Consider the following 20,839-nt stretch of genomic DNA (forward strand, 5'->3'; position numbering starts at 1 on the left):
TTGCAAGTCGAGCCGGGCGCCGCTTCACCTCGACTCTTCAACGACCAGACTTGGCCTTCTGATCTATCGCTTAGCACACCTGAGAAACAACCCCAACGGCGTGAACAGCACTAACACCGCCTGTCTCTTCAACAAGCTGTTCTCTCCTGGTCCGGCAACCGCCAATGCAATTTGGCAGGGCAGAAAATTCTGTCATCCATACAACACAGTATTAGTGTACCTAAATAGAGCCTGAAGCGCCTATGAGAGACACGCGCGCCCCGTCTCTCTCGTTAAGAATAGCAGTGTTCCTCGTCCGTTCTTGTCAGTGTCCATCAATGATCGCCCATCCTTCGGGCTTCACTCTCCTTCACACAACAATCGAGTCCAATCGAATCGCCGTCTCCATCACACTAATGCCCATCACTCCAGAGCATGGCTCGCCGCCAGGAGATCTGGGCGTCGTCTTTACGCCTCATGTAAGCCGAGGACTGCCACACTGTGTGTCGTGAGGCGACCTGGGCATTTAGGTCAACGCTGGTGAGGCACTGAAGAAATCTCACTTTGTCCTTACACCAGGGCCTTGAATCGCAAAACGGCCTGGTGTCTCAACGTCTTGCCGCCCGCCCCCATTGGTTTCTCACACCCCAAATCAATTAGCATCATTGCATGCCTGTGTGTCGTGTCTTGTCTGCTTCCTGACAGGCTCCAGATAGATGGCTGCCCAGGCGCGAAAGTTGCCAGCCAGTCGCTGCATGATGGATCTGTGGCGTACTAGTTGGTGTTGTAAAAGCGCTTCCTTCCCCGCGACTCCCTTGCCTGTGTCATGTTGATGGACAAAATTTTAGTAGAAAACCATGAGGTGCTCCTATTCAACTCCCTTTTGGCTATACTTCTAATCTCGGACTCGAAACAGCATCACAGGGAGGGGGGGTGCATCGGGTACTTATCCTCTATTGTGTTGCCCCCTCCTTCTGATGGGCATGCCTGGATTCGTGGTCGGCATGGGCCGGGCTGAAGCAGGATATCCAAGTCAGCAGTCTCGTACCGAAATATTTGTTACACACAGCCGACCCAAGACAGTTTCTTTTTGGAACCCTCACTACTGGCGGTGCCGATAACAGCTTAGTGCGTCTCCAGCAATGCACGCTGCTACCTATTACGAGAAGCACGAGCTGTTGACTTAAGTACCTTCCTCCTCAGTGGGTTGATAAACATGGCTCGTCTTCTGCAAGTCGCAACGCTGTGACCCTAGTCCTAGGTGCAGTATCCAGTAGAGTCATGAACGAGGTCCTTGAGCGGCGGGATGTGGGTAAGTGAGCCTGGGGTTAGCCAGTTTTCGGAAATCTGGGATTCATGATAGCGAGCAAGGGATGGGGAATCAAAACTGATTGCACGTGAAATATATGACATCGGATAAACCGATAAGATAAGTCTTTTTGGCCTCCGTGGACGGATCAACCACCTCACCAGCCTCAGTAGGGCTGAGCAGCCAGACGAGGCTGAAGCCTGGGTCCTTGACTTGGAAGGCGCGCTGGAGCAACCTGGGGGGTCCAAGCTCTCAATTATTCCAGCGCAAGTCTGAGCAGCGGCGACTGAAATTTGCCTGGGCTAGGACGCCTTCTGTCAACTTTCACATATCTTTTCTTCGATCATCTAGGAACCACGTCCCGACTTCGATTTAAACAGACGTGGGGTTCTACGTCTGTTTTCGGGTTTAAGTCTGGCCGGTTGACGCTAGCCAGCACAACGCGCCCCCAAGATCCCTATCGGACACGACGTGACTTTCAACACGCGCTGCGACTTGCACTCCTGGCTACTTGAAGATGAGCAACTCAATGCGAGATTTCGTCGATGGCGAGGCTGAGATCGACGATGAGGATGAGGAGTCCATAGACGAAGACGTGGTTTCTTCGCGCAGAAGGAATGCGGCTCCGGAGGATTCTTCTGAAGAGGAAGAGGACGACGAAGACGAGGAGGAGGCGCGTAAAGTAGGCAATGTTGTCCAATGGCGATTTTGTGACGCACTATTCTGACACTTGCAGATTCGCGAAGGATTTATTGTGGATGAGGACGAAGAGGAGGAAGAAGGTGAGGACGAGGATGCCCACGAACGAAAGCGAAAACGAGAGCACCGCGACAGAGAAGAGGAAGAGCAGCTAGATGAGGACGACTTGGAGCTAATCGGAGAACAAATCGAACGCCGTGCACCCACACAGGTACGATATCATGGAAGCGAAGTTTAAGACATCTTGCTGATGTACACTTTAGCCTAAGTTCAAGCGTCTCAAACGGGGCCATCGCGACGAAGATGACCGTGGCCCGGAGCGACGCGGCTTGGAGGACATGTTTTCTGATGACGACGAAGAAGCCAACGAGTCTCGACCCTACAACCGCTCCAACTACCGATCACAAGCCGATGAATTCGACGACTTTATTGAAGAAGACTACCCGGAAGACGAAGACGAACGCGCGCGCCAACTTGAAGATGCCGAGGTTGCCCGACCTCGTGACAAGGGTGTGGGAGGTGTCGTCGATACCGCTGGTCTTGACAAAGACGCTTTGGAGGATATGGAGGCCATCTTCGGAAACGGAGAAGACTATGACTGGGCTCTTCAGATGGAGGACGAAGAAGAAGATCGTGAGCGCGAGGAGCAGGTCATTGAGCTCAAAGATGTCTTCGAGCCGTCGCAACTCAAGGAGAAGCTCTTGACCGACGAGGACAACCAGATCCGGTTTACGGACGAGCCTGAAAGGTTCCAGCTGGATCGGAAGCCCTTTAAGCACTTGCAAATCAGCGCTGAGCAATTCAAGGAAGAGGCTCGGTGGATTGCGGGCCTGATGTGGCCCAAAAAGCTACTCCAATCCGAGCTGCATGGACCTTTCACTAAGGCCATCGGCAAGGTTCTGGAGTTCTTCGTCGTCGATGACGTGGAGGTCCCCTATGTTTTCCAGCATCGCAAGGACTATCTGATTCACGCGAAGAAGACGAAAAACCCAGACCACCGCGATGATCCCGACGCCCCTGAGTGGATTGTTAGTGCAGACAAATTGCTCACCCAGGACGATCTGTGGCGCATCCTGGAACTCGACATCAAGTTCCGGTCGCTCATCGAGAAGCGGAATGCTCTGGAGAAGACGCTCGAGAACCTCAAGTCGACTTCGAGCTTCAAGGACGCCGTGCTCGAGGACATGATTCCTCAGGCTGCAACAATGGAGGAACTGCAAGACCTTCAAGACTACCTTCATTTCCAGTACGCCTCCGAGCTCAAGGACATGTCCTCGATCAACGGCAATGGTAGTCAGATGAAGCGCCCAGGCTCAAAATCAAATCTTTTCGACAGAGTCAGGCGGAGCAAGGCCTTCGGTTTCGTCCGCGCTTACGGTATCACTCCGGATCGGTTCGCCCAAAACACGCTTCGCGAAGGGAACAAGGTTTGGGCCGACGACGACAGCCAACTTCCCGACGATCTTGCCGACTCTCTTACCGATGAGGAGTTTCAAACTGGCGATACAGTCATGTACGCTGCTCGCCAAATGTACGCAGAAGAACTCTTCGTCAACCCTCGTATGCGCAAGCATTTCAGGGTCAACTTTTACCAAATGGGCGAGATCAGTTGTCGTCGGACAGAGAAGGGCTTGAAGAAGATTGATGAATCGCACCCGTTCTATGAGGTCAAATATCTCATCAATCAAACCATTGCCGATGTCGCTCGCCAGCCGGATCTATATCTCAAGATGATGAAGGCTGAAGAGGAGGGCCTCATTGAGGTCAAGCTTACATTGGAGAACGACGATGGGTTCAAGCGCCAATTGCGCCAGGAGTTCATCTCAGACAACTACAGTGAGCTCGCTGATCGCTGGAACGAGGAACGCCAAAAGGTCCTCGACCTTGTCGTCCCCCGCTTGTCCAAGATCATCGCCAAGGGTGTCAAGGAGTCGCTTCGCACTGCCTGCCAGGAGGAGGTCCTCAAAACCTGCCGTGAGGAATACTCCAAGAGGCTCGACCAAGCACCGTACAAACCCAAGGGCATGATTCTGGGCACGGTGCCTCGCATCATCACTTTATCCAACGGCATGGCGGATCCAGCTCGTGACCCCACATGTTGGGCCTCGGTTGAGGAAGACGGCCGGGTCATTGAGCAGGGCAAACTGGGCAATCTGGCTCGTGACGAACGTGCTCGTGAAGAGTTTGTTGAGATTGTCAATAGACGCCGCCCTGATGCCATTGGTGTGAGCGGGTGGTCCGCCGATACCCAGAAGCTCGTCAGAGACTTGGAGAGCTTGATCAGCGAGAAGGGCCTGATGGGGCCCGAGTTCGATGACCCTGAGCTTGGCGAGTACCGCACCGAGCCGCTCGAAGTAATTGTTGTGAATGACGAAGTGGCTCGTCTATACAAGGACAGTCCTCGAGCGGTCGCCGAGCACCCTACCCTCAGTTCCCTCACAAGATACTGCATTGCCTTGGCTCACTACATGCAGAACCCGCTCAAGGAGTATGCGGCCCTCGGAAAGGACGTCACTTCCCTGGCTTTCCATCCCTGTCAAAACCTGCTGCCACAAGAGAAGTTGCTCAAGCACCTTGAGTCGGCAATGGTCGACATGGTCAATCTCTGCGGTGTAAACATTAACGAGGCCGTGGGCGACTCCTATACGGCTAACCTGCTACCGTATGTCGCGGGTCTCGGTCCCCGAAAAGCCACGAGTGTTATCAAAGCCATCAATGCAAACGGCGGAGCCGTCAGCAGCAGAGACGAGCTTGTCGGCGACCCCGACAGCGGAAAGCTTCCGGTGGTGGGCCCCAGAGTGTGGAACAACTGCGCCAGCTTTCTGTTCATCGACTACGACGCAACGAATCCCACCTCGGACCCTCTCGACAACACTCGTGTTCATCCCGAGGATTACGAGCTGGGCCGCAAGATGGCAGCTGACGCTTTGGAACTTGACGAGGAAGATGTTAAGGCGGAGACTGATCACAACGGTCCTGGGGCTATTGTCCGCAAGCTGTTCAAGGAAGACGAACAGGAGAAAGTTAACGAACTCATCCTGGAAGAATACGCAGAGCAACTCGAGCGGAACTACAGCCAGAGGAAGCGCGCCACACTTGAAACCATCCGCGCTGAGCTTCAGGCGCCGTACGAAGAGTTGCGCCGCAACTTTGCACCTCTTGGACCTCACGATATATTCACCATGTTCACCGGTGAGACGAAGGATACTCTTGCTCAAGGCATGATCATCCCTGTCAACGTACGCGTAGTTAAAGACGATTTCGCTATCGTCAAACTGGACTGCGGCATAGAGGGCCGTATCGAGTCACACGATGGTCCCGACGGCGTACGAGTCAGGGGTCTTTTGACAAATGGGCAGACGGTGCAGGCCAAGGTTCTCGAGATAAATTACAAAGACTTTCTTGCCAAGCTCTCTGCGAGAGATGCCGAGGTCAAACGACCGTATAAGCGCCCGCTGTACCATGGCCATGGGCAGTGGGACGAGAGGCTGGAGGCGGCGGACAGGGAGGAGCTCCGCGAAAAGGACAAGAGTACTGGCCGCACTCAGCGAGTCATCAAGCACCCTCTGTTCAAGCCTTTCAACGGTTTAGAGGCAGAGCAATGGCTCGGCACCCAGGCCGCTGGCGAGGTTATTATTCGTCCCTCCTCAAAGGGTAATGATCATCTAGCTATCACCTGGAAGGTCGCCGATGGTGTCTTTCAGCACGTTGATGTCCTTGAGCTCCAAAAGGAGACCGAGTTCTCCGTTGGCAAGCTGCTGAGGGTCGGCGGCAAATTCACCTACAAGGATTTGGACGAGTTGATCCATGAGCACATAGAGGCTATGTCAAGGAAGGTGGACGAGATGATGCAGCATAAGAAGTTTGAGAAGCGGTCCAAGACGGATCTCGGTAAGTTTTTCTGCGGTCTATGGACTTGGTAGCTGAGAGCATGACTAACATTCACTGCAGAGAAATGGCTCACCACGTACATGGAGGCCAACCCTGACCGCTCCGACTACGCTTTCTGCATCGACCCTAAGCACCCCGGCTACTTCTGGCTCTGCTTCAAGGCCAGTCGCTCATCGCGTGTCAACTCGTGGCCCGTCCGTGTCATTCCCGGCGGTTTTGAGCTGCTCAAGCAGGCTTACCCCGATATGAGAGCGCTATGCAACGGCTTTAAGATTCGGTACCAGACGGAAATCACCAAGATGCAGAAGGGCGGTAGATAGGCTCCTGTTCATGGCATGCGGAATTCCCATGGGTCCGGAGATCTTCCCGGAATGAGAAATTACGACAACGGCGGCTTGTCGCTCGGGAGCTACTACTGAGCTGGACAACAAAACAGTGCAGAGATTTGGTTATGAAGGAACGGAAGAAAAAACCAGTCAGGGCAGAAAAAAGGGCCGTTCTGTAGTGAGTGAGCGGAAATGGAGTGTTTTATTTAGCAATTCCTTCGGTCTCCTAAAATTTCAATGGGAGCAGAAGGGGGAGTCGAGCAGCATCATTCGTTCATGTAGATTAGTAAAATCGGCCCTCGAAGACCAAAAAGCCATTAGACAAAAACCTGGACCCCCATGACGGCAGCGACCATCCAACTCATTTTTGCCTCAAAAGAAAATTTCACAAGAAAACTTTTACAGGCGTCGGCAACACAAAGCTTTTCGGTATCATTGATTCAACACATCTTTTTGGGAAGTCAGTAAGCCGTGCAATTATGACGTCTCGCATTCAGGTTCTCTTATCACACAAATGACTCTTCGTGACTGTGTAAGCCAAATTTATTACTATCCGTCTTGCATCGAGACGTTTCTAAAAATTGTGGACATATACGCATTCTTTTCAACAAACAAAAACAGGAGGTGTCCTGTGCCGTCAAGAATGTCTGACTAGATCCATACTCGAATACACGTTGAAACATTGCTATATCGTCTGTCTTCACTCAGCATTTACGTTTAGACGTCTACAATGCAAAGACGGCGAACGCGCCAAGAGCCATGAGTACAAAGCTGGCGCCGGCCTGGACGGCGGCGTTGACGACAATGACCGGCTTGGTTGGGCAGCTGGCGCCAGAGCAGCCAGTGGTGGAAGCGCCAGGGGCGGTGCCTGAGGGCTTAGAGGGGGACAGGGTGGAGGGCTTGACTACAGAGATGCTGGAGTTGTAGCTGGGAGGATTGCCACCGGGAGCGCTGGGCTTCAGCGGGATACCGGAGGAAGAGACCAGGGAGAGTGTCTTGGTCAGGCCGGGTACGGAGTCAGGGCCGGAGGGAACGACGAGCTTGGTGACCATGGGCACAGAAGGGCCGGCGGTGGGGATCGACGTCGTGAGAATCTTGGTGGTGACGCTCCCGATAGGGCAGTTGGGGACGGAAGACGGGCACTTCGTGATGGTGTATACGGTAGTAAAGGTGGTGGTTGAAACGTCAGGACCGGGATGGGGTTTGTTGTTACCCTTGACCGATTCCGTGGGCTTGGGGGCAGGGACCGACGAAACGGGGCATACGGTAGTGTAAAGAGCAATGGTCTGCGTAGTGACCTTGCCAATACGGTCGGGGCAGTCGGTAACGGCGGGGGGGCAAGCTGTAATCGTTGAAACCTTGGTGGTGTAGACGGTCGAGGTGGTCAGCTGGACAGGGGCCGTCGAGGAGACAAGTTGAGTCTGCTTGCCGGTGATGTCACTTCCGGTGGCGACGGCGCTCTTGGTGATGACGGCGTCCTTGGTGGTGATGGGAGTCTTGGTAATGACGTCGTCGTCGTCCTCGGTGCAGACGTCCTCGTCAGTCATGCTGTTGGACTTGACGGAGATGGAGCTCGAGCCACTGGCAGACGAGGATTCGGTGACACTGGCGCTCGCGGTTATGGTGCCGGTAACAGAGGCGGAAGCAGAGGCAGAGGCAGTACCCGTAGCAGTCTGAGAGTCAGAGACGCTTACGGACTTGTCGGTGACGTTGGCCGTACTCGTCTCCGAGTAAGACCTACTCGCGGAGGCAGGATGGCTGGTACCTGCAGACGCAGATGCTGAGGGCGACACGGAGGCAGAAGCAGAGGTAGAGGCTGAGGCAGAGGCTGAGGCAGAGGCTGATGCTGATGCAGATGCAGATGCTGACGCAGAGTCGGTCACGGAAGTGGAGTGGCTGGTGCTGGCAGACACGGGCGCCGAGGAAGTGGCCGAGGACGAGGTCGAAGACGATATCACAGGCTTGGTGCCTTCCTTAAAAATGCGAATATCCTTGATCTTGAAGTAGGTATCCTTGTACGCTGAAGGGTTCTGCGCAACGTAAGTAGAGCAGACGGCGTGCCCGGTAGACGCTGCACACTGGTCCTTCCAGATGTACTCGTTGCCGGCGAGAACACCACAGAAATCGATGTTGATCACGAGCCTCTGGTCCGAGAAGTGGCTGTTGATGTTGCACTTGTCGTTAGAGATCAGCATGGAGGGGGTTCCCCAGGAGGAGGTGTCCGGGGAGTCGGAGCCGACGTCCTTGGGGGCAGCACCGTGAGTCCAGGCTAGGTAGAAGCCAGGTTAGCTGGCTGTCAAAAGTACAGGTTAACTAGTTTTGTACTTACAGAAGAACTTGATGTAGTCGTCGGTCCACTCGACAGCGTCTGTGAAAGGCGTTAAAAACAATGATCTTGAAACTCGGGGAACCCGTCCGGTTTGACTTACAGATACCACCATCAGAAGAGCCCCAGGGATCGGCAGAGGTAGCAGTTGTAGTACAACCCTCGTTCTGATATTGACCAGGAGCCCACTGGTCACAGTTGGGTGTGTTGACCTTGGAGGTCTGGCCAGCCTCGGTGATGATACACTGGCCCTGCTCGGACGAGTGGTAGGTGTGGGCAGCGGGCTTGTTGGCAGCCTACGACGCTCTCAGCAAAGGGACACATCTGGGGCACGGTGGCTAATGTTCTTACCGCGTTGTTCCAGCCCTCAAACCAGTCAAGCTCACCCTTCTTGGGCCACGGGGCACCGTAAGACCAGCTTCAGTCATGTTAGTTGAAGTCCCCATTAGAAACTTTTCAGGGTGTGGGAGGACTTACAAAGCAGACCAAGCACCGCAGACAGGCTTGGGCAGGTGAGAGAAGCGAGCAACCATAAGTGACTTGTTGTAAATGGCCTTGCTCTCGAGCCTCACACTGGAACGGCCAACGCCGGGAAACTCGGTGACATTGTGGGCATTAGGGCCCAAATAGACCTCACCACCGGCGTTGCTGATGAGGCCCAGCTTCTGAGCATCGGCTCTGGTCCGGTAGTTGATGTAACCCGAGGTGAGATCGACATCGTTGTAGTCTCCGGTTCCGTATCTGCTCTCGAAGAAGTCGAACTTGTCAAAGAAATTTGTCGAGTCGTAGGTGTCGTCGAGCACAAACTGCTTGGCAACAGCGTCACCAGCCAAGGCCAGAGCAGCTGTGCCAATGGTAAGGAGTGAAGGGGCCATGATGGCTGTATTATGATTAAGGAATGAGAGACTTGGTGTAAGTCGAATGGGTTCAAAACGAATGACTTGACGTGAGATACGTCGTGGGACGAGCAAGACGGCTCTAGGGGTTGCTGGACGGCACGGTCGTTGGCTGATTTGTGCTGTGTGGGAAGAAGAGGGACAGCTTTATTCTCGTATCGGGCGGACAACGAGCTGCTTATGATCCCCATGCCTTTTCATCGTGAGTGCTCGGGCATCTCTCCTGTGCCGCTGGCTAATTAGTCACTTTCGCGCCCCAGAGGCCCAGCGGTATCGTGGCCCCCTCATGCTGAAAAACACCTCCCTAGGGCCAAGCCCATCCAGCAAATCTTTTACTTGGTGCGGCCGGGCTGTATTGGCCTCGCAGTCTGTGCGTCCCGGAAGGGAAAGGAGAACTGCGAGGAAGCCGTCACGGTGCCAACTGCGCATGCAAGACTCCATGAAGGCAGCCGGGGCCAAGCATCACGAGGTCCGGGCGAGTAGGCGGCGGTGGGACGTCCCCGATCAGATGCGAGAAAGGGGCCCGGGAAATTGCACAAAAGGGCGGCGATTGACGGTGATTGGGGGGATTTCGCAATGGCTGCCGAGTGCGTCGAGCGACGTGGTAGTTTTCGACTTGCATCGGTCGACGGGCTAACTAGAAGAGGATGTTGGCTCGCGACTATTAGAACCTCGTACCAACCGAAAGAAGGCAGCAGCGGCTGGACTGGGTGGCTTTGCGGCAGAAAGGACTCTCACCGCGACTTGATATAGCCGCAGTTGATTCGATTCCCATGTTCCAATGGGGTGATGACATTGCAGGTTGGCGTTGGCGCAATGTCTAATGCAGGTACACGATAACGGCTGGAAAACAGGGGTTCCCGTTATTGCAGGCGCTGTGCCGCGAAAAAGTACTTTCTCCCTCTCCCCACGCACGCTGGTGCCTGGGTCACGAGTCGTCTTTTCCCACTCTGACATTATCACCACCTCCCCTTGATGGCAACCGCGGCTCTACACGTCACTGTCCGTGTGAAAAGCGGCATATTGCTGCCCTCACCCTCACGTCAAACTGCAGGCGAAGGCGATCGCACTAGCCTCCTTGACGGGCTGCTATTCTTGGACGGAGCTGAGCCTGACAAGTCGTCGGAGCGCAATAACGGACATCGCTTGGCAAGGTCCCAGCGCTCGAGGAAGGGGGAAATGGGGAAGGGAAAGGTGATGAAATCAAGTAGAGGGGGGAGCTGCTGGGACGTTGCGTTGGTAGATGCCCTGCGGCACAATTCGGGAATGTCGGTCGACATACCTACCTCGAGCTATGACGATTCCGGCCTCAGCGCCGAGCCAGGAGGCTCGCGGGTTGCGAGGTTGGCTACAATCGCCGAAAATCCGCATCGCACCAGGGTCTGTTGAATAAGACAGACGTCGTCATGCGGCACGGAGCAAGCAACTTGCAAGCATGGGTGAACAATGGAAAATGATCTTTTGTAAGCCTTAGAGGCGGGGCTCCATGCGATCCCATGAAGTTGAAAGTCCTCTAGTCACTTCAAGAATCACAGCGAGCAGTCGTCAGCTTGAGAGCCAGCCGCATATTGTCGCGCCGAGTGGTTTGTTCATTGGGACCGGCTGAGAAATACGATACAGCGGTTTCGACGCTATAGCCGTTATGGCTAAAGTGAAAACCCGACGAAAGGGAAGGTAGGGCTAGGCTGTTCAGAGCCGTTTGATTGGAAGTAGGGTGCCCAGAACATGCTAGCAACGAAGAATTTTCGAAAAGGGGGGTGCCGCAACTGGTTCGTAAACTTGTAGGCACACAGGTGGCTTTGCATTGTTTCTGCCGAAGACGCTGGCCATCGTCTCGGTCGTTGGGACCAATATAGCTCATGATTATCTGCGCCGGTGTGCCTTTTCAAGTCTCAGCTCAAAAATCTTCTTTTTCGTTAGGTCCACCTCGGTTCTAGCCAGAGGAGCATCTGTGTGGAATGTTTTCTATTCATGGGTACAGAGAACACTGCCGATTCTGATGGCCAACAGGCGAATCGTCACGCCTCTACTGGCGTACCTTTGGCGGGTCCTCTGACCTTCGTAATCTGATACCAAGTTAGTGTCTGGTATTCAACCAACTATGATTGTGATTTAAAAAAAAGGCTTTCTTCCATGCTTTTCAGACAAGGTTGAGAAGATATTGTAGCGCGGTTTTCGTCGACATGACACCGTCGGATCTAGGACAAGCCCATTACCTCAAAGTGCTCCGCTGGCCCCGCGTGCGTCATCATGTGGAAGGAAGAAACGGGTATGAGAGAGAAGGTCAACTTACAGTTAGAACAGTGTGGTGTAAATGGGTATCTTGTTTGGTTGGTTGGCGAGACGCTTCACGGCAGGATCATGTCTCGGGTCTGAATTTCCCACGCTTCTCCTTCATCGCGTCGACCTTCTTACGGTCCTCATCGAACCGCTTCATCAACGCGGCCTGCTCCGCCTTGCGACGCTCGCGCAGCTGGAAGCGGTAGAAGTCCGTGGTTTCCGACTTCTTCTTCTCCGCCTTGTCCACCATCTTCTGCCGAGCCTCCTCTGCCTCGGTCTTGTTCGCCGGCGCCACGCGGCCGCCGCGGACGACTGTGACGAACCCGTCCTCGTCCGGCTCGTTACGTAACCGCTTGGCCATTTCTGCCGCCTCCTTCTCTTTGCGGTTGAAGACGTTGAAGAAGGCGTGTACGGACTTCTGCGTCGCCGCCTTGTCGCAGCGGGCCAGCTGGATATGTGCCGAGATCCACTGCGAGCCGAGCTCGGGAAGGTCGTCGGAAACACCGTCTCCCCAGACAGTGAACTTCTTCGATTTGTTCATTTTCTTGATGGCCCTCATCACGAGGTCCACGCTCTTCTCGTCGGCCAAGAGAACAATGGCGCTGCTGCCACTTTTCCGAAGCCTCCTTGTCCATATATCGGGCAGCCGAGCAACCTCTTCCTCCATTGCCCTCTCTTCTGCTTCTTGCTCGTCACGCTTGCGCTTCTTGCCGAAACCCGTCACCTTCACGGCCTGAGCCGGGTCAATGGCTGTGACAGTCTTCCGTTCATCCTCGAAGGCTATGCTCTCAAATCGACCGGGTCCGATTAGGGCCGCAAACACTTGACGGAAGTGGGCTTCGGTACTGTCGACGGGGACGTTCTTGAGGAAAAGACTTCGGTCGTCGATCTCGGTTGGGATCTTGGGCGTATTCCGTCGAACCCGGATTTCGTGAAGGGCGGTGATGGGGCAAGATGCGAGAGCCGGAAGCTTCACGGGCAGGGTGATGAAACCATCTTGTTGGGATTCGGCGGATGACATGGTGGCGGAGTGTAGCCTACACCAAGAATTTGCTTGTCGTCCACCAGAAGCTGCCAAAATTCTCGTCGGATCCAAGCCAAAGAAAAAGCAAAGGTGGGGCATCCATCCTTATCTACACAGTTTCCTATTGGCTAGCATTGAAGATGTGAACAGTGCTCTCCTTATCTGTTGTGGATTCTCCATGCCTATGCACGCCGAAGTCCTTCACAGAGGGGGGTTTTAGTCTGTACTGCAGCCCGCGAATCTGGTCTGATTGATTTGCCTGGTACTGATCTCGCATATCCTCTGTGTGGCACCCTACCCTCCCTCGCTACTGGCTCTAGAAGCCGTACTCCAGTGCTCGAATACGGTGAATGATTGAATACCAACGCCGTCATATTTCAATGGAGATTCTTCCAATTCCACGGCTCACGCAGCTCAGCATCGACTCGACCTTGTCCGTAGACGTTAACGCCGTGCCTCTGTGGTCAACCCGGCCTGCTTTCAGTCCGACCTTGCATGTCCCACAATTGCCGACCTCGCAGCTACTCGCAACATCTCCTCCGACCTCTCGCTTGAGCACCTCCAATAGCGTTTCTTCCTCTCCCACCTTCAAGATCTTGCCATCGCGGTTCACGACCTCCACCTCGAACGGGTCTCCCGACGTGTCTGCGACGAATGCTTCATAGTGCACGTCGTTTTCATCGAGACCACACTGCTCTGCCGCTTTCCTCACTGCCTCCATTAATCGTGTAGGTCCACAGACGTAGACATGGCTGTTCCACTTGAGCGTCCGCATGATGTCGTCAACGTCCATCCTCTCTCCTTTGGACCCGTCATACAGCCGCACACTGCGGCCAAAGACTTCCAAACGCGATTGGAAAGGTATGTCGTTAGCGGAGCGCACCGCGTAGTGCATCTCGAAGTTGTAGTGAATCTCGTGATAGCCCTCGGCGAGAGCAAGGAAGGCGGTGACGCCGATGCCGCCCACTATGAAGACGTGGTTGCTCGACGCGCTGGACATCTTCACGTCGGTGGTGATTCTCCCAACACGGAGGACGTCTCCGACAGCCATGGACTCGTGGAGGTAGCGGGAACCTCCCCGACTGCTGTCATTTAGGGCAATTCCGAGTTCGAATTTGTTGCGGTCTCCCGAGACAATTGAGTAAGACCGCAGTAGGCCATTGGGAAGCTTGAGCTTTGCGTGGGCGCCTGGGTTTAGATCCCCCGGGTCCTCCCTTATGCTGACGGCTTCGAGAACGAACGACGAAATTCGCGGCGTTTGCGTCGTCTTTTCGACGATCTTGAAATCGCGCCATATGTCGCCCTTTACTCTCTTCTCCTGTGCCTGGGCCTTGGCTACTCGTCTCTGAAAGGCACCGCGACACTCTTTTCCCAACTCTTCGATCGCCGCTAATTCCTCGTTCATGGCCAAGTCATTCTGGTTTCTGTGCAGGTATTCCTGAATTCTCTCAATGGTCCACTTGGGCCACTTCCGCTCAATGAGCCTAATCTCATCGCCAGCCTTGACCTTGCCTCCCTTAAGGACTCGATAATACCAACCAGTCCTGCTGGTCTCGAAAGTTTTCGGGGCAAAGTTCTTCAGCTGGAATCGGTGGTTAAGCTTGTAGCACGGTTGGCGTGGCAGGCTGACTTGCAGTACAACCTCGTCGCCAACGTGGATGATATCGCCGATGCAGACATTCCGCTCATTCATGTGCTTGGTGACAAAGTTCTCACCAAAAGCGCCCGGTTTGAAGCGATCTGCTGCCGTGGGGTACTCCTTTCTCCAACCAGGATAATGTGACGAGCAATCTGGATAAATGTTTGTCAAAACTGTAACTTGTCGAAAGAAAAAGCACCGCAGGGGAAGCAGGTGAACTGCTTACAGCCGTGAATGGCTTTGTCGGGACCTCCATGGAAGGTTGGGTCATGCTCGTCCAGCTCAAGGCCCAGTGAAGCCACATGAACTGGCCCTTTCCTCAAGCTCTTGTCTATTCCTGATGTGACTTCGAGCCCTGGCATTTTTGTCATCACGCCAGTCCGGACCTCCAACAGGATGTCGCTGGTAAATGGCGACCATAGGTCGATCTCTTGTGTAGAGCTCATGACTGATATTGTAACGCATATAGAATGGGCGAATGAGAAACTGTAGGAATGAGGGAATTGAAGGATGTGTTTTTGAGAGAAACGAGAAGATGGAAGCAAAGCAGAAGGTGAAGTGGAAGATGAATTGGAAGGAAGCTGCGCTAAGTCGTATTCGGCTGCAACCTATGATGATGGACCGTATCAATTGTGATATGCACAGTGTTCTTGCTGACACCACCTCGGTAAGACGCACCGTGCTCTGTAGTTCTGGGAAGTGAGTTCATCATTGTAGCAGCTGGATAAGGTGTGCAGCTGCAGATATCGATTTGATGCAAGGTGAGATAACCAAAGGCCTGTTGCGGCAGGACAAAATGTGTAAGTTCCATTCGTCCTCCTCCCGTCAAAAAACCTAACATGGCGCATCGATGCTATGCGCGAGAATGCATCTTGCCTGCCATCCTTAAGTATGAGATCTCCGGGGGAACAACACCAATCATAGTTGATTCTACAACAGAACCTGGCTGAGTTTCCTGCGGCCGTTACTTCGCTATTAGCGGGTCTGTTCCGCGCCCTTTATTGGAAATACTGCATTGATTTCCAATTAAGTATTAGGGGCCAGGGGAGTTGCTAAGAGGCGGCCTTTGAAGAGGCTCATCCTTTTTGCTTTTCCGTGACATACATAGTCAGCACTAAGGCAGGTAGTCAGGTCTGGCCACCTGCCGGATTGCCCGCGCAAAATGGACCCCCTGCGTCGGCGACAGGGTCTTCGAGGGAGGTTACACTACGGCAGCAGAGTTGAGATGATGTCGTTCACATTCAACAACACCTGTTCATAAGGCTACCCGCTTGGCAGGCCAGCACACGACTTCTTTGTTTTCTTGAGGACAGAGTCTCATCATAGCTGAAGTATAGGTTCCTGCTGCGGATTTCTCCGGACGACAACCAGGTCAAAAAGCGAAGCACTGGGGCAATTTCCCCTATTGAATCCTCAATAGCCAGGGGGCGCATACTCGATAGTCTGAGTACAACGGTAATATCTCAACGGGTGCTTTTCCTTTCCAGACAATGGCTGTCGGGTTTTCGAATCGATCAAGCAGCAGTCTTCTTGCCACCCAGCATGCCTGTATTAGTTAACAGCCTGCTGACGAAGAATCTGAGGTCGACGGCTTATACGCCGTCGGTTGCATGTCGTCGGTGACACTCTTTCCTGTAGCTCCTCTGGGAACTAGAGCCACGATTCAGGGTCTCTTTATACCTACTGTTACTAACTTGCCCAGTGTTAGGCCAGATTGTCATGTCCATTCGGAAAGCAATACGAGATCAATGACATCGATGTGTACGTTTTCCCCTGCACTTTCAGGCCTCGAAATTGCGCTGCGTCAGATAGCCATGGCTGGCCAAGTGAGCTCCACACCTTCATATCGAGCGCTTCTTGTCGAACTCTGCCCTAAGTAACGCTTGATGTCTTGTGCGAGCCACCAATTTCCGAGAAACGTCCCGCGAATGAGGCGACGCCACGTACTTTGCTCACGGGTGCGACACGGCCTGTATTTGAACCGTTGAACAAATGTCCCCACGGACTGTTCAGTCGTCTTGGGGGTGGCATTGATGGCAGCGAGTGAGACAGAAGCGCATTGTGAGCAGGCAAATCCCCAAAGACGACACAAGCCCTACGATGCTGATGGCGCCAGCCTCAAACAAGCTGGCATAGGTTGGCCCCATAGCAGGATGATACTCCATCACTGGGAGGAACTCCGCAAGGCAAGTGAGGCTCTTCAAGGAATATCGTCAGCCGAGTGGCGGCAAAAACGGGCGCAAATAAGATGTCAGAAAACCCGAGTTTCAATCTGGTAATCCAGTTGGTGGGAGCCGCGTCTTTCACGGCATAAAATCTGGAAGCTGCTCTAAGCCACTAGAAGAGACACGCCGACAGGTTTGTTGGAAGCGGCGGGGCGAGCAACGCTACTGTAGGCAGGCTGGCGCCCAGGTGATATTATGAGCGGTAAAGATTTGTCTGTTTTGAGCCGCAATGGGGGGAGGAACAAGTGGCAGCCATGCATTCCGAAAGAGTGAATCACGAATCAGACTTAGAGGGGAAGAGCCTCAATAGTGGAGCCATTTCTGCTCAATCATTGGACGAGGCCTACACGAACAGGTCAGGTAAAGCCGAGACGGGAATGCAGTGCCCTTACTTGCTACATATAAATGCCCAGGTACCCACAGCACCTACCTACCTTACCTGAAGAACCTAGGAGGTATCTAAACGTGTAGGTACCTCCCTCGTACCTAATTTTGAAGCTGATCGGAGCAGGGAACTCCTGGCCTCTTACTCAAGAGTTGTCTCCAGAGCCGCATCACCCTCAACCCCCTCCCTTTTTCCAATTTTTCTGTAATTCAAACACCCTAAGAGACTCATGATAGTCATGTCCATGAGCATTGATTTCTTTGACGTCACAAATGTGATATCAGCCAAGGGTGAGCCGACCGGCCCGTAAATGTGTACTCCAGGTCAGGCTGCCGCAAGATGAAGTCCATCTACCTCGATTCCGGCGCGGGGTGTGTTTAAACATGCAGGACTGCAATGACCCAGCTCAACGCTCAAACGAATGTGCAGTACTACCTAACTAACGAGGCTGTGCTTAAGCACCCTTTAATCTAGGTAGCACACGAAAACAGCTTCAGAGGCCGAGGTGTTTCTTCGTTGTCTACAACCACCCCTTACCGGATAAGTCCATACATGCGGCTCTGCTTTTATGCGGCTCTGCTTTAGGGTCTAATTTAAAACCTGTCCTTTGCAGTCCCCTCTCTCCCACAGAAAGTATGCTCGATGGCATTCTGTTGGGTTACATCGTCCGCCTGATCCTGATAGGGCCCTTTTTCAGTATCCGTCTCGCCTTGTACCATCATCCTTCCGCACAATACTCACTTTCACTCGGATGATAGAGAGACGGGCTCAAGGCGGTCGTCAGCTTCACCAGGATGCAACGGTTGCCTATCGAGATCATGACATACATAGCAAACTCCCTGGACTTACACGATACGTTCAACCTCAGCCTGGTTTGTTCCCAGTTCAGATATCTTGTAGTCAACGACGATATCTGTCGGGCCGCACTTGAAGCAAGATATCCCTCATCCAGTAAAAGCCTTTTTATGCCATGCTGACTGAGTGAAATAGATCAATGCCCCGTACTCAGCCGACGTCCAAGATGCATGCTCCTCCAAGCAATACGCCCGTTGCTTGCGGCGACTGGTCAAGATCCAGAATGCTGTCGCTACCGCCGCGCCGTACTCCGCCGCAATTGCTGCTCATGTGGATGACTTCATCTACTGTGATGGAATGCTTTGCTACACTCAAGGCTATGAGTCGCTCCGCCTTCTCCATCTACATGGATCTGCGGACTCGGAGATCGTTATCGACATCCGTACGCTACTGTGGGCTATCCCAGGACTGGGCATTGGGAATGGTAAGTTCAAGTTTCGGCCAGTACACTTCGCCTGCGGGATTGTAAGCTGTCTTTACAATCCACCAAAGACAGGAGGTCGAAGCCGACTTGTCATTATAGATGTGCGACAAAGGAGGCTTCTAACAGCTCATGTTCTCGAATCAACATCCAAGCTGTTTGCACGCAACAACAAGGAATGTCTCTACTATGGCACCCACTCAATGATTGGAGATGACGGCTTCAAAAGATGGGTTCTGAGGCGATTCGACATCTGCAAGGAACAATGGGCTGCAGGCCGTTTGGACCTCGAGGACCTAGTCGGATCAGACGTCGGCTCTACTGTTTGCTTTGAAGTCATCGACAATAACTTTTATGGAATCTCAAGCCTGAACACTTTTGATGTCTACGAAGCTGATTGGACCTCACACTATTACGGCTTTCGTTTACCGGTGGGAAGTTTAGAGGCCAAGGACATGCAGCTAACATCGGAAAATGCCATGTGGCGCCGGCAACACGAAGAGGGGCCCATTGATGATAGATGGAGCACTTTGCAACTTGAAAAGGACCAGGTTACTGGGAATATCATGGTTTCAGAATGTCGAAGAGAATGGCTTGTCGACGAGTGTTCAAGCACGAGATCATCGTATCGGACAGAGCTTATCTTTTCTAATCGACGCAACCGTGCAAACGACTCAGACTCCGATTCCGACCCCGAAAGCGATGCCGAAAGCAGCGAAGTTCCACCCACTCATTCATGCTCAACTGGTACAGCAGTCCAAGCCAACAAACAGCGCGAGTCTTCAACGTTTCACAGAGGCGATGACGGCTCAACGACCCCAGCAATAACTCTTAGCCAATGCTTCATACGTTCTTATAACCATTCCTGCGAAACGTTCATCGACCTGGTCAACGACCCTGATGCTTCCGATTCTATGATGCGAAGGCCGCAGCTACGTTCAATATCCCGTTTTAGCCATGCCAGAAACAACCACGGTCTTCAATGGTCACCTGCAGACGGCGCGGGGCAAGGGGCTCTCCAACCCGGTACGCCAAATAAGATCTCATGGTGGCCGCCAAAAACCGATACAAAGCAGAAAAACTTGTGCCTCACAGAGTTGGATAGCATTCTCAACCCCAAAGGCCACAATACGTACAGTCCTATCTCAGGGGTTATGGACGACCGCTCGATAGTCTATGCCGTCGGACCACGGGCATCCCATAGTACGCGGCCGCTGGTGTTCATCTCATTCGATCCCGCTATCAGGCTTCCAAACCTCAACAACTGGCCCGGTGGCCCAACGACACCACCACGAACTCAGTTCAAGACACAGGGGGACGACGTGACAAGCCCCTGTCAATATCCAACACCGCAGTCGCTGCCGATCTCGGGGCCTGCCTCAAGGAACTCCTCTTTCAGTGAGGGGTCATACCCTGGCCCAAGACGACCATCACCCGACATACAGTCAGAATTATGCAAGCCTGGAGTCTCAACTTGGATAAGGAGAGCTCCAGCCGCGTACTTGCAGAGAGCTTGCACTCCTGGGAAGCCGTTCGGCTATGATTTCGCTTACAGCGGGCACAATTCGGCATCGTCTCGAAGTTAGAACGGAGAGCCTGCCGACGGCTGCATTCTCCCCATGTCCATCAAAGGCTCTAGGCGTGTCACACATCTTCGGGCGAGGGCCAGATCCACACTCGGGCATCCTTAAACAGGCTGTTCCAAACGGATATTCCGTGGCGTAAAAGTACCTTGCCGAAGGAACGCGTTGGATGGAGACTCGGACATGGGTGGACGACTGGGTTCTCCTACAAACAGTCCTCATCAAAGCCCCGTCGCAGCAATTGTATCGCCGGACATGCTTGCTTATGATTTTGTGGTAGGAAGGGGGGGACGCCAATTGCCTTGTTTTCCCGAGCTCCTTGCTCACCCCCGCTTGCGGCCGCTCGGCGGCGGTGGTTCGCACAATGGGGATGTTCGCCTTGCGTTAGCTTTGCGAGCTACTGATATTACCCCCCTGTTTGAAGAAGGGATTACGCCTTAAGCGAGAGACAGGGCCACAAGATCCATCTATCATCTGTAGTTGTAAGAATCTACAGATACTCTGAACTGAAACGCAAGTGACTAACCGCGCGTGGCGTGTACATGCAGAGCTGATCTCCCGCTCGATGTAGGTAGTCACGGGGGGAGCTTGGGACAGCTAGCGGCGTCTGGACGCTATCGTTAGGTCTCATACATCCATCGTTATATCCTCCCAAGAATTGAAAGGTCTGGACCGCTTTCAGTACTAGCTCTCCCTGGCGGCCGATTGAGAGAGAGCTTCCCCTCTACGGACTGCATTCAACGGCCATGGACAGGAAGCAAGTGAGATGGAAAAAGGTGCACTTTGTTGGGCGTAGAGTGGCCCGAGAAGCATCCGCCTGCGTGGAAGGGGAAATTAAAGCTTGCGCGCATTGCCCGAGCCTGAAATGTGATAATACATCAGGGCCCAAGGGGGGGGGGTTACGAAGAGGAGGCCAGTCTCATGCAAACAGCATTCCCTCCATGCTGCCTCACGCAACCATCAAGCCCCACGAATAAGGGGTATGATCATACATAAGACAC

At 53.4% G+C, this 20,839-nt stretch overlaps 6 protein-coding genes across 6 annotated transcripts; 3 read left to right on the plus strand and 3 right to left on the minus strand.

The window, feature by feature from the left end:
• Nucleotides 1–20: 20 nt before the first annotated feature.
• Nucleotides 21–6,579, plus strand: CDEST_13662 (Putative tex-like protein, HTH domain superfamily). The gene is made up of 4 exons (XM_062929818.1): nt 21–1,970; nt 2,025–2,198; nt 2,251–5,878; nt 5,939–6,579. Exons 1-4 carry the CDS (start codon nt 1,806–1,808, stop codon nt 6,196–6,198), a joined length of 4,227 nt encoding a protein of 1,408 aa, XP_062785869.1. The 5' UTR covers nt 21–1,805; the 3' UTR covers nt 6,199–6,579.
• A 155-nt stretch (nt 6,580–6,734) lies between these two features.
• Nucleotides 6,735–9,579, minus strand: CDEST_13663 (Putative glycoside hydrolase family 16, concanavalin A-like lectin/glucanase domain superfamily). The gene is made up of 5 exons (XM_062929819.1): nt 9,008–9,579; nt 8,882–8,948; nt 8,634–8,826; nt 8,534–8,572; nt 6,735–8,473 (listed from the first exon to the last, which is right to left on the minus strand). Exons 1-5 carry the CDS (start codon nt 9,403–9,405, stop codon nt 6,930–6,932), a joined length of 2,241 nt encoding a protein of 746 aa, XP_062785870.1. The 5' UTR covers nt 9,406–9,579; the 3' UTR covers nt 6,735–6,929.
• Nucleotides 9,580–11,785: 2,206 nt separating this feature from the next.
• CDEST_13664 (Putative ribosomal RNA-processing protein) lies at nt 11,786–12,727 on the minus strand (the record flags this gene model as incomplete). Its single annotated transcript, XM_062929820.1, has 1 exon — nt 11,786–12,727. The coding sequence occupies one exon, from the start codon at nt 12,725–12,727 to the stop codon at nt 11,786–11,788; it is 942 nt and encodes a 313-aa protein (XP_062785871.1).
• A 104-nt stretch (nt 12,728–12,831) lies between these two features.
• On the minus strand, nt 12,832–14,928 carry CDEST_13665 (Putative 2Fe-2S ferredoxin-type iron-sulfur binding domain, yiiM-like, 3-alpha helix). Its single transcript, XM_062929821.1, has 2 exons — nt 14,596–14,928; nt 12,832–14,521 (listed from the first exon to the last, which is right to left on the minus strand). Exons 1-2 carry the CDS (start codon nt 14,813–14,815, stop codon nt 13,101–13,103), a joined length of 1,641 nt encoding a protein of 546 aa, XP_062785872.1. The 5' UTR covers nt 14,816–14,928; the 3' UTR covers nt 12,832–13,100.
• Nucleotides 14,929–15,911: 983 nt separating this feature from the next.
• Nucleotides 15,912–16,249, plus strand: CDEST_13666 (uncharacterized protein; the record flags this gene model as incomplete). Its single annotated transcript, XM_062929822.1, has 2 exons — nt 15,912–15,988; nt 16,078–16,249. The coding sequence occupies 2 exons, from the start codon at nt 15,912–15,914 to the stop codon at nt 16,247–16,249; spliced, it is 249 nt and encodes an 82-aa protein (XP_062785873.1).
• A 1,317-nt stretch (nt 16,250–17,566) lies between these two features.
• CDEST_13667 (Putative F-box domain-containing protein) lies at nt 17,567–20,346 on the plus strand. The gene is made up of 2 exons (XM_062929823.1): nt 17,567–17,878; nt 17,970–20,346. Exons 1-2 carry the CDS (start codon nt 17,774–17,776, stop codon nt 19,839–19,841), a joined length of 1,977 nt encoding a protein of 658 aa, XP_062785874.1. The 5' UTR covers nt 17,567–17,773; the 3' UTR covers nt 19,842–20,346.
• The last annotated feature ends 493 nt before the right edge of the window (nt 20,347–20,839 follow it).

Source organism: Colletotrichum destructivum, chromosome 9 (assembly GCF_034447905.1).
Source record: "Colletotrichum destructivum chromosome 9, complete sequence".
NCBI classification, from domain to species: Eukaryota; Fungi; Ascomycota; class Sordariomycetes; order Glomerellales; family Glomerellaceae; genus Colletotrichum; species Colletotrichum destructivum.